The sequence below is a fragment of the Lytechinus pictus genome, chromosome 7 (genome assembly GCF_037042905.1).
Source record: "Lytechinus pictus isolate F3 Inbred chromosome 7, Lp3.0, whole genome shotgun sequence".
NCBI classification, from domain to species: Eukaryota; Metazoa; Echinodermata; class Echinoidea; order Temnopleuroida; family Toxopneustidae; genus Lytechinus; species Lytechinus pictus.
In genome coordinates this window covers 13,865,316-13,878,013 of record NC_087251.1, presented here as the reverse complement: position 1 = coordinate 13,878,013, position 12,698 = coordinate 13,865,316, and the positions used below count along the sequence as shown (strand labels likewise).

The 12,698-nt window shown below is 36.7% G+C and overlaps 1 protein-coding gene across 4 annotated transcripts; it reads right to left on the bottom strand.

The window, feature by feature from the left end:
• Positions 1–3,355: 3,355 nt before the first annotated feature.
• Positions 3,356–8,330, bottom strand: LOC129264915 (uncharacterized). Of its 4 annotated transcripts, none has more exons than XM_064101990.1 (3): positions 7,843–8,005; positions 5,158–7,732; positions 3,356–4,278 (listed from the first exon to the last, which is right to left on the bottom strand). In XM_064101990.1, exon 2 carries the CDS (start codon positions 7,730–7,732, stop codon positions 6,584–6,586), a length of 1,149 nt encoding a protein of 382 aa, XP_063958060.1. In that variant the 5' UTR covers positions 7,843–8,005; the 3' UTR covers positions 3,356–4,278; positions 5,158–6,583. The 4 variants fall into 4 exon arrangements, with proteins under 4 accessions (XP_063958060.1, XP_063958059.1, XP_054758854.2 ...); XM_064101989.1 differs by having other exon boundaries at positions 5,158–7,760; positions 7,843–7,931; XM_054902879.2 differs by having other exon boundaries at positions 3,356–7,732; positions 7,843–8,330.
• Positions 8,331–12,698: the final 4,368 nt, after the last annotated feature.

Here is a 12,698-nt window from a genome sequence, read left to right as displayed (position 1 = left end):
ATTTTTGGGAAAAATGACAAAAAATGCAGTTTTCTACTAAAAATCTCAGCCAAATAACCTACTTATCACCTATAAATAGTACCGAATTGTAGGGAATTTATTTGTCTTTCATATGACACTAATTTTGTGGCAATGGAATGTGTATGTCAAAATCTATGTACGAAAATTCAAATGTTCTGAAAATTTGGCGGCCATTTTGAAAAAAGCGCCCTCACGGGTTAATTTTCAGGATACAGCCTGGTTACCTCATATATTCATATTCAGCGTAAAAAACTGGTCTAGAAGCACTGTATGAAAATTTCTCCTTTTCCGTGTGGCACCTTGCTCAATTATAACCCGGACTAATTATAGTATTTAAACAAGACTAATTTCACATGCTAAGGGAGGAAGTAATCGTTGCTTCACTTGACAATGAGAAAATTCGAATATTTCATAAACAAGTAGAGTGAGTGGATGACATGTCTCATTTGCATACCGACTGATGTGCATATAACCGTTTGAGGAAATCAAGCAAAAACTCAAAATGTCATTAAAAAAAATCAAGCAAAAAAAAGTTTTTAACCAAAAATTAATATTTCATCCCCGAAAAAAATTGACAAGCAAAAAGTCTTCACTTTCAAAAGGGGGACTCACTTCTGTTTTAATGGCATTTTTACATTACAAACTTTAATTTTGCTTATCTAAAGGGGGGCATGGGCCGGCTGTGCCCCCCCCCCCCCCCCCCCCGATCCGCCAGTGATCCTTTATGAAGCATTTTAGTCTAGTTTATCTAGCAAAGTATATACCCTTTATTTTCATTATTTTAGTGTTTTTGACACCCTTATTACGTTACGTACGTGGCGTGCCCTATCTCGAAAAAGGGATCCTTTTTATACGTGTTTTTTGGTCACGCATGGTATCCACTAGTCAATGGAAGTGGCCCCCCTGGGATTTTTTTTTTCTTCAAATGCATGTGCATGAATTGATTGAAAGTCACTGCTTTAAATAAATTTAGAGGAAATATTGAACTCTAAATGAAGAGGAAAAATTAAGATTGTGTATATATACCGTTTACTTCACTAGCTGATGTACAATATGTTTGGAGTATTTTACACCCAACACGACAGTGGGGATTAAAGCATTAAAACGATGCAAGCCAGTGAGAGGTCAATGGAGAAAGATGAATGTATATAAGGGTTGATAGACCTCATGGGGTCCCCAGAGGAGCATTCCACTAAGCACAAGTTCTTGCAAACCAACCCTCAAGTCGGATTGGCCTAGAGTAGACCATGTATGAGATTACCGGGTATCCATGGAAAGCTCCCCTTGAAGGAATATTGTTCATTAATCTTGAACTGAAAATCCTACATGCATCTCCATTCTATAGATAAAAACATACTCCCCACATCAACAGCACAAGACAGGGCATATCAAAGGACATAGTTATCACCAAGTCCCTTAAATATTTGATGTCCTGTGCAGCTCATAAAACAGCAGCAATGATTTCCAGCTATGTTGTATAGCACATAGACAAGGCACACCCCCCCCCCAAAAAAAAAAAAAAAGCAGTGGCAGATGTATAAATAAAGAAATGCAATCAATTTTGATAATTTGCTTGTACATGGTTTGCAATGGTTTCGGGGGCCAAGGTGTTGTTCAAATTTCAACAAGCTGGAAATCCTTAATTGCCATCCCACTTCCTCTATCAGACAATTTTAACTAATCATATCTCTCCATAGCACCAGACGGACGGCATAATCAATTGCATACAACAGCACAGTTCAAACAAAAGCATACAGGGCCTTATTTGTCACATACGGATGACTTCACCTGTGTATGTATAGCTTAGCAAGCCCTTTTATAATTCAATCAATTCATTTGTGTAGTTAAATTACTTCTTTTTCTTTAGATATCAGCAATCCAATAGAATTCTTTTAAATATTGAGATAGGATGAAAATATAAATTGACTACCATATGTCAGCATACATCTGCTAGTCTAGGGTCCAAGTTCATGAAGACTCGTTAAAATTCTATAACAAGTTTACTATCAGCCAATCAAATTGCACATTTACTTAAAAGTTTGGTACTAGCTGTAACAAGTTTTATGAAATGGGTCCTAGGTGTGACAGCCCATCCAAGAGGACCAATTAAATCAAACATGACATTCCACATGACTGGAAAATGCAAAGTTCGAATCAAATAACTCAACTGAAGTTAGAGAATGTTGTACTAATTCAGTCAACAGTGCATGAGCTGGTTCCATGTTTAACTGCAATATTTCAAATATCAACATCTATGCCAAACATTGCGCAAGTTCAATGTCTACACACTTTAGTATAAACCCCTTGGTCTGATTTGTAAATTGTCAGAAAAATATTTCCATTCAATTTTCACCAAGCATCTATTTGCATCAAACTTTACTTTAGCTAGTTAAAGTCTCTTGGGACCAAAAATAGGGGAAAAAAGGGGGAAGGGATGTGTCTGGCATAATCCAGTCTAATAAACTAGGTTTGTAGTGTTTATCTCTGTTAACCCAAATCATCAGATCTGGTTACTGACTAAGGGGGTGTTGAAAGAAAATATTTGCAATCAATGGCAAATATTCTGTTCCAATTTTACAATTGATAGATAAATTTTAACTGCAGCAAATCAGATTACTCTGCTTGTTTCAAGAAGCAGATTAAAAATAAATCGCAATTTTGTAATTAATTTCGTAAACTTATGATTGATTGATGGACCGAACAAAGACTTGCAATTGATCGCAAGATTCTAGCAATGCCCCATGAAAGTGATATTTGGTAGTGAATTCAATTCATTTCCCAATGCCAAACAAAAACTAGAGGCAAAGCATGGCTGGGGCGACAAGAGCCTGTATCTCAAATTGGGGGGGGGGGGGGGGGGGGGTTTGACTTTTTTGTTGGTATTGCAAGGACACCTCTTGGTTTTGATTTCAAATGATCACACCAACCTATGGTATCAAGGGAAGACCTTCCCCCAATTGTTGCGTTATACGCCTACTTCTTCCCTCACCATAATGAGATTCAATCAAAGCTGCTTTGGAAACCAACTCTAAATGGGGACCACCTGTCTATAAAACACAATTTTTTTTTCTGGAATTTCCCAATTTAAACATGTATCACGAGAACCTGCCCATAAAGACGTGTTGGTATAGGCACCCCTTGTCTTCCCTAGCTAGATGGTCTTTAAATACAGGTTTGACTGTATTAGGTTTCTTGTCACCCCAGCAGCAATGACTCACACTTCAAACCACTCAACGTAGATCTCAAACCACTTGTCACGATTAAAGCAGGAACTTTCTGTAAATGATGAAAAATACTAAAACATTAAAACAAACAACTCTATGTTAATATCATGTACAAGATCAAAGAACATTTTTATTTACATACAGAATCACAAGCTTTTTATTCAAGGCTTATGTAATCTTCACATTTGTACAGTGTACATAATCCTCCCAACAAACATCAATGAAGGACATTCAATATAGAGCAGGCAATGCACATCTTAGATTTAAAGAAGAAAAAAAAGAAAACAAATATATCTTGTGGTGATTTTACCAACTTAACGAAAAAGAACACTAAAAAAAAAAAATGATGAAGATGTAGTTTTTCTTTCATTCCAAAATCATACAAAAAAGTACACCAATAAGTTCATTCTCAAATGGACTAAAAACAGATGCGAGGATAAGGTAGACATCATTTTTTTTTAACAGTAACATTTTCCCTTCATAATTCACGCTAGACCATTGTTTGGTATTAAAGCCAGGAGGGAAAGGAATTGCTTTAAATTCTATTGCATTTTGGTAACAAATTGTAAAATTACGACTGCACACTTTTCAAAAATAATTCAGAGCAATGTGCGTTACCTTTTGTAACAGATTCTGCAGATTTGGACATTACAAAGTTGTAAACATATATTAATTCAAATATTACTGACAGGACATTGAATCTATTATGGGTAAAATATAGACACCTGTTTTTTTAGAAAAACAATTCTGCCAACTGTACAAAAAAATATATCAAAGCTGGCTTTACCAAAGGGGAAGAAGATAGACAACTTAATAATATTAAGTTTAATTTTGAACTTTTTTTTTGACTGATCTTACAAATCATAGTGGAGGTGAACACAGGAATTAAAATGCATCGATTCCCATTTTATCTTATCATTTACTCACCTCTATACTTACTGTTTACTAGCATGTGTACTTGACCTCAGGAGGGTGCAAGGAGGCGCAAGCACTCATGAATTTGTTTCTCATTTTTGCTTTCATTTACCAAAATCTTTTTGTTGTTAAATCAAGAGAACACAGGTTCCCGGACACAGCGAGTGGGAGGAAAAAACGCAAGAAATAAAATGTGTCAATACAATACAACTCAAGGTATATTTACAATTGAAGCTTTTCAATATCAACACACTGTCTCTTATTTTTCTTTCTTTTTTTTATTCACTTTTTTTGCTGAATTGTTTCAAAACAACATTCCAAATAGTTTGCGAATACAAAATTCAACTGTACAATATCATTATTTTATTCTTCACAGTATGCAGTCATTTTTTGCCAATATACTTGATAAGCTCAATTTACACTCATTCATGTAAATATTCAATTAAAAAGTATTACCTTAGGTTTTACCTCAACCAAAATGAAAATTTAGCGTTGATATTTACAAGTATCAATTGTGACAAAATAAATAACATCTTGCTTGTATTTCCCTTTTTAATTTTGTGTACACATCTATGATTCAGGTATAGAATTACACTCAACAGGCAGTAGCCCAGCAATATTATATTCATATATACATGTATGTAGTAAAAAAATAATAAAAAAACTCAAGAAGTTTTGACATTTGAAATACGCAATAGAACTTACACCAAGAATGAACCAAAAAAAAAATTAGTTTCAGGCCTGTACACAATCTAAATGATGAGCCCTTAAAATACTTCATGAAAAGGAAAAAAATACCATGGACTAACAAAGATTTGTCTAATTTCAATTAACATGATCAATGGAGAAATACGATGAATAGTTCAAAAATTGAACAAAATATCAACACATATGACCTATGAATTGACTTGTTAAAACTCTATAATGCAGAGGGATGAAAAAAAGGAGGGGAAAAAGCAGCTGTAGGGGCCGGGGAAATTGTTAATAAATGCCTTACCAGAAGTCTGTAAATTGTGGCAGGTGATCCGGATTACAGCACCTAGAGAAGATAAAGCAGTCAAGTATTTCTGAGAGTACCTTGTCTTTAACAATTGGTAGTAAACAAATGAAAATCAACTTTTGACATATGCCATCTTTTTATTTTAAATAATATAAACATGCAACTGAATATACAATGTAATTGAATATCAATTCATTCTTTATTTTTATCCTGAAAATTGCAGATATCAGTTTGAAGCAAATTCTTTTTCTGCCATTTCAAATCTTTAACCCTTTAGGACTGTAAACTTTGTAAAGCATATGTCCTATGCTGATTTTCATTTGCTTATATACAGAATTGGAGACCTTCAAATGAAAGTAGAATTCAATTTGATCATTTCCTGAACAAGTAAAAACTCATTTCCATTGTAGATTCCAGGTCATATCAGTAAGTTTATGTCAGGAGTACCAACTACTGCATGGAGGCTTATCCCTATTGGTCTGGTGTTTTTTGTTTTGTTCCTCTCCAAATAACTTCAACTTGGCATGTTACCATTTTCTCAATAGCTTCAAATTCAAAAGAGCTGCTCTTAAACAGATAAATCTAATAACCATATTTTCATGAATGATATGAGCAGAGTAGGCCTAAATAAGAAAAAAATGTTTAGACAAGGTCATGCAACACCAAGTCGCATTTTCATGCACACTTATAAGATACAAGACTTAACCGACCATTTGAGTTCATCACATATGAACTTAGTGTGTCTTTGTGGCACCGTCTTTGAAGAGAAGACAAAGGTTGAATACATCCACATCATCCACTAAAGCAGAGACCTTGACAGTGTACATGTAGGTGTGCCTGTGGTGAATTCTCTAAGCAATTGACCTGCATAGGACAGAAGAAAAGAGACCAACTGAAAGCAAGATTAGTGAGTGTTCTTCAACAAGATTGTATACAAGAAATTACTAAAATAGAGAAGCCATATGCAACATATAGTAAAACTCACAAGTTGCAATTGACTTCTCTTTACAAAACAGGAAAGAAATGAATAAACCTACGATTATCTAATAATATAAATTATTACATGTCAATACTACAATATGTAGTTAAGAGTTTTTCTTGTATTTTGAGTCAAATGATTTTAAGATACGGAGCACAAGTCTGTGAATTAACTTAATACTAGTAACTTATGAGTTATGGCTTATGGAGAAAAAAAAACTGAATTCAACTGTACTTTCACCGTCATTAATCAAAGGTAAGAAACAACCGACCATATGCTTCCCAAATCATAAAATGACACTGTTCCTCAGTCACTCAACATGCTGCTCTGCGATGAAATACATGTAGTTCACGATCATCTGATTACTCCCAGGGCCAAGATCAGTGATGAACAGCTTCTTTGACTGAGATCTCGTCTCATTCATCGTGCTTCTTTGAGAATGGCTCAACATCTGCTTCCAGCCAAGTTTGCTTTCGCACTGCACTTTGAACAGAACTCGAGTGAGACATTCTCGCCTAAAACATGAAGACAAACTCCTCCTACTGCATCACAGTTTGAAAGATTCACATTAGCATCAGTTTCACCATCAACTTTTTTCCCTTTACTTCCAGACCTGGCAACTTTTGGAGGCTGGAACTCATCATCATTCTGCTCAAGACAATAGTCATGATCAAACTGCCTTTTTCTTTTCTGATTCACACGTGAAATACCTTTGGCAACTCTGCTTGGGTTGGACTGCAACGGCATTGAAGTATGAAACTCAAGTCCTGTTGCTTTAATATTTTTCAGAAGACTGGACAGCGTGCTTTGGTTTGCAAGAACATTTTTCACATATTGAAGTTCTCGGCTTAGAATATCAACTTTTTTTCGTAGGCGGCCATTCTGCTTTTTAAGGGCATCATTTTCAGTATCGAGAAGTCCAACCTTTTCTTCAAGTTCTACCATGAGCTGCTTCTTCCTCTCACGATTTAACTTGGCCATAACAGCATTTCTGTTTGGGCCTTGGATGCTTTGGCATGACCCTTTCTCATCAACAACGGTGAAGCAAGTTGTTGAAGAAGCTGGCATTTGTTTCGGCCCGTTTCTTCGGGCCTTAGACATGGACTTCCTACTCCTAGTGTATTTACGTGTTGTCACCACAGCTGATGGCAGCGGGGAGTCTGTATGAATATGATGAATGGTCGAGCCCTGATCCCGAGAACTAGCAGAAAATCTTTCAGAGTCATTGGATTTGGAAGATTGGTGTCTCAGCTGCTTCGTCTTACTTTGAGTTTGCCTGACTGGAGCGATGAGGTATCTCAGCAATTGATCAGCATCTTCATGTTCCTCCACCTCCCCCTCTGAAACATCATCACACTCGTAAACTGAACCCCTGTCTGAATAACTATCTTGTGAATGAATGGAAACGTTGTCGTTCAGCATAACTGACTGATTTTCTACAACGTCATCAGGCTGTTGTTGCAAAGACGATGCAGCATGATCAGCCAACGATTCAATGTCCACCATTTCGTCTGGTTCCACCCCAGTCAGTTCAGGAAACAGATCCTGAAATTCGCTCCCGTCGTAAGGCGGAGATAAAGCACTCTCGACCATCTGGAAAGTAGAATCAGGAAAATACATTCTTATAATATTCACAAGATGGACACAAATAAAATTCAATGCAGTTACCCGGTATTATTGTTCGATAAATCGTTCATATATACCTGGACAGATACAGAAGATGACAGCAGGCAGGCAGAATGTGTTGCAATGTCAATGGCAGTGGGCTTATGGAGATGCGTGTACAAAACGTACGGTGTATTGTACACGCGCTCAAAACGTACATATCAACGTATTGTGCTAAAACGTTTGCCAATCGTTGAGCATCACGTGATAATGAACTTAGTCTAAATTTATGTCTGCAGTCTTTTTCTCAAATAAATAATTGGAAATAGCTTGGTTTACGTTGCTCATTTCTAGCGCAATTTGTGCAATCATCTTTTAAAAACATTCTGATTAAATAAAAATATTGAAACACCGAAACAAGTATATCCATCAGTTGCATTAAGATCTTCACTTCACGTATCATTATTTTACACGTCTTCGACGTAAGGAAACGACTTTCCACTAAGTTTAGTGACGTCACCACGTTATCGCTCTGCGTCACCATGACAAGGCGGGATATATAATCACTGATCTCTCCACTAGCTGTGCTTGGTGGAGAGATCAGTGGATATATTATATACAAGCCCGTTCGGGTTCCGGGTTCGATCTAGTCTACAACTGTAGACCCACATCTGTAGTGTGTGTATCACAGCTGATTCAAGGAGTCTGCATAGCAGACTAGGTCTACTAGAGCCTGCAGATCTGAAATGGCTCGCTTCGCTCGCCCTTTCAGGCTGGTTCGCAAACCAGCTGCAGATCCCACTTCACGAGCCATTCAGAGTCTGCATAGCAGACTAGGTTCGATCCCCCCTTAAATCTTCAAAATCAAGAAAAATAGGGAATTGGAAGGGAATGGGAAAGAAGGAAGAAGAAGGAATCGATCGAACCCCCTACTAGGTTGTGGAGGTGCCATGGCCGAATGGTCTAAAGCGCCTGCCTATGCATGGAAATTCCGGGGTTCGATCCCCGGCACTTATATATGCCCGTGAGCAAGGCATTTAATCTACAATGCTCTTTTATCCTGCTTTTAAATAAATGGAAATGCTATATGCATGCATTATTGGTAACTAGGTGTGCACTCGTTTGTTAAAAAAAAAAAAAAAAAAAAAAACTAGAAAACCCTGGCTCCGGGGATTTAGGCCTACTATCATTATTTTTTTTTGACGTGACCTTCGACCTCCTCTTCACGTTTAGACACAACTTGTGGAGGTGGTAAATTGTCACAGACAACTTATGTATTTTCTGTAAAACAACAAAATCCTTTGTTCATGTTGTTTTAGAGTGCCCTAGCAACGCCTTTCTGGAAACGTATTCATAATGGTTAGTCGCGTGGAATTGAGTGTCCGAAAGTCCATGCACACACACAGCTTCAAGCTGTGTGCGTGTGCAAGGTCACGTCAAAAAAATAATGATAGTATAGGCCTAAATCCACGGAGCCGGCCGGCCCCGCGCGGAGCCAGGGTTTTCTAGTAGGGGGTTCGATTCCTTCTTCTTCCTTCTTTCCCTTTCCCTTCCAATTCCCTATTTTTCTTGATTTTTAAGATTTAAGGGGGGATCGAACCCGGAACCCGAACAGGCTTGTATATAATATATCCACTGATCTCTCACTGATTTTTTTTTTTCAAAACCGCTTGCTCGCTACGCTTTCTCACTGAGAAGTAAAACCTCCCAGGACCAAAATCCAATTGAAACCAGTTGGATTTCCAACTGGTTTCAATTGGTTTCAATTGGTTTCAACTGGTTTCAATTGGTTTTAACTGGAATATAACAATTTCCAGTTGAAACCAATTGAAACCAGTTGGGCAACTGGAAATCCTAACTGGAACCAGTTGGGTAACTGAAAATGACTTCCAACTGGAAATGATTTCTAACTGGAACCAATTGGGTAACTGGAAATCCTAACTGGAACCAGTTGGGTAGCTGGAAATGACTTCTAACTGGAAATGATTTCTAACTGGAACCAGTTGGGTAACTGGAAATCCTAACTGGAACCAGTTGGGTAACTGGAAATGACTTCCAACTGGAAATGGTTTCTAACTGGAACCAGTTGGGTAACTGGAAATCCTAACTGGAACCAGTTGGGTAACTGGAAATGACTTCTAACTGGAAATGATTTCTAACTGGAACCAGTTGGGTAACTGGAAATCCTAACTGGAACCAATTGGGTAACTGGAAATGACTTCCAACTGGAAATGATTTCTAACTGGAAATGACTTCTAACTGGAAATGATTTCTAACTGGAACCAGTTGGGTAACTGGAAATCCTAACTGGAACCAATTGGGTAACTGGAAATGATTTCTAATTGGAACCAATTGGGTAACTGGAAATCCTAACTGGAACCAGTTGGGTAACTGGAAATGACTTCCAATTGGTTTCCAATTGGAAATTTTCCAGTTACCCAACTGGTTCCAATTGAAACCAGTTAATTTGCATATTATCTGCCAGTGTGCACAGATTAATGTTTTATGTGATTCATCATCATTTAAAATGTATCTATTTAATTCTTTTCTAATTCAAGTACCATACTTGTTTCAGATAAGTGTTTAGAATGCTTAGCAGTGAAAACAATTTTCATAAATGTTATAGATTATAATTAAAACAGATTATAAGATAATTAGTACACCACTAACTGTTACCAAATTACATCAAATACAAATACATATATTTGAAGATCTTTCATATAAATAGATATACATGAAGAAAGTCTATTTTATCAATGCCCTTTACATTGGTATTAATAAACATATAGCACTGCTTCTTTGTTGGCATGAGCAATAGTTAGTGCAAATTCTAATTAATTTGTCATTAATTAAGTCATTCCAACTGGAATTTCCACCAATTAGTTTCAACTGGATCCAGTTGAAACCAGTTGCCTTCAATTGGTTTCAACTGGAACCAATTGAAACCAGTTGCCTCCAATTGGATTCAACTGGTTTTAATAGGGAAATTGGAACAACTGGAACCAATTGAAACCAGTTGCCAACTGGTTGCTTAAATTGGTTTCAACTGGAACCAATTGAAACCAATTGCCAACTGGTTCCAGTTGCCCAATTGGTCTTAACTGGAACCAGTTGGCAACTGGTTTCAATTGGTTCCAGTTGTTCCAATTTCCCTATTGAAACCAGTTGGCCAACTGGTTTCAATTGGTTTTGCTCTAATTGGTTTCAACTGGATTATCTCATCAATTAGAAATCACTTTAAAAAGGCTTTGCTCAACTTAATTTTCTACAAAACACACAACTACTTCACACAGTTCATAATCTCATTTTGAAAATACATGTATCTGTTTGCACCAAAATGCCCATTTTGATATATATATAAGTGCCTTTTTTTATTAATATTATTATTAAGTTGTCATTATCATCATTAGTCATGATTACAACACATTACCAATAAATTATGCTATTTTCATCACTGCTGTTTTCTTTGTTACATATATGTGATGATAATTCTTGATAATGGTGATTTAATAATTACAATTGATGACTAGTATATACACTCACTGTATACTGCTGCTGCTGCTACTGTTACTAGTGACTGCATTGACCATTAGTGTCATTAAATATACAGACCGATTGAAACATTTATAATTACTTATTTAAAACAAATGAAAGTACAAAATACAAAATGCCTTGACAATGCCTTGAAATGTCAAGGCTCAAAATCCTCAAGGCCAAGGCCCTCTCAAGGCCAAGGATTTGAAAAGGTAGGCCTTAAGGCGCCTTAAGGCCAAGGCCGAGCACCAATGCACTACAACACTGGCTTCAACACAGGGAACAGTGGTTTTCATGAACGTAATATTGCAGAAATCCGGGTATATCTTTATAACTATTAATAATCTCACACCAGATTGATAATAGTGTGAAAATTTTATCCAATTCTACCAATTTGATGTAAATATTATTACGATTAATTCACTATTTACGTCTCGCTGTTCATTTGAAAGTATTTATGTTCACAACTCTTGACCTTTTACACTGGAGAGCTAGAAAGGGTCAATGACCTTAACATTTTGGAATATTGACGCTAAACATCACTGTTTTATGATATACAGGTCTCGTGTAAAAATGGCAATACTATTTATTTCAACACAGTGCATCTCCATGAAGTCTCCAAAATGACATACCAAAAGTCCAAAAAAATCCAAGTGGTGGAAAGGCGTCTAATTTGCATCCAACGCAGGGGTGGATCAAGCTTTCGCCAATAGGGAGGGGGCCGAAAAATATTTTCATCAAAATTTTTTCTCGATTGGCCGCTATAATCTGATTTTTTTGTTGGCTTTTCAGGGGGTAGTCCTAACTAAAGACTGAAGTTTTAAGTATATGTTAGTTTTTATTGTTATAAACAAGTTAAGGTATCTCATGTGGTCTTGATATATAATGCGAGCGCGAAGCGCGAGCTAAAATTCTTTGATGTTTTATGTCCTTAGAACTGAAGATTCTGAGCAGTTTTTATAATCATGAACAAAGATAAGTATCCAACTAAACAATGCGAGCGCGAAGCGCGAGCCGAAATTTTATTATAGTAACGTGAAAAGGGACTCAATTATTAGGACTGTTTTTAGTAATTAATGAAGAGGATACAAGTATCACCAATTAAATAATGAGAGTGCGAAGCGCAAGCTCAAAATTTTTGATATTCCGACCTGAAAACTGGACAGTCTAAGCGCGTTTTTATTGAAATAAAGAAGAGACTGTGTGTCTCAAACAATTAAATGCGAGCGCGAAGCACGAACTTAATTTTTTGATATACTGACATGATAACCCTTACAAAAAATTCCTGCAGTACTTTAGTGGTACTCTGTTGTACCTGTGTGATACTTCTGTCATACACGACGGTACCTCAGAATTACCACAGGACTTCTGTGGTATCACTCTGTGATAGTTCTGTCATACTTCTGTGGTACAGGAAAAT

Excerpts from the sequence above, each read along its gene's own strand:
- LOC129264915 (XM_064101987.1), bottom strand. The coding sequence starts at position 7,964 with ATGTACGTTTTGAGCGCGTGTACAATACACCGTACGTTTTGTACACGC. Across the intron at positions 7,761-7,842 it reads CATCTTCTGTATCTGTCCAG|AATGTATTTTCCTGATTCTA; the intron begins GTATATATGAAC and ends GAATATTATAAG.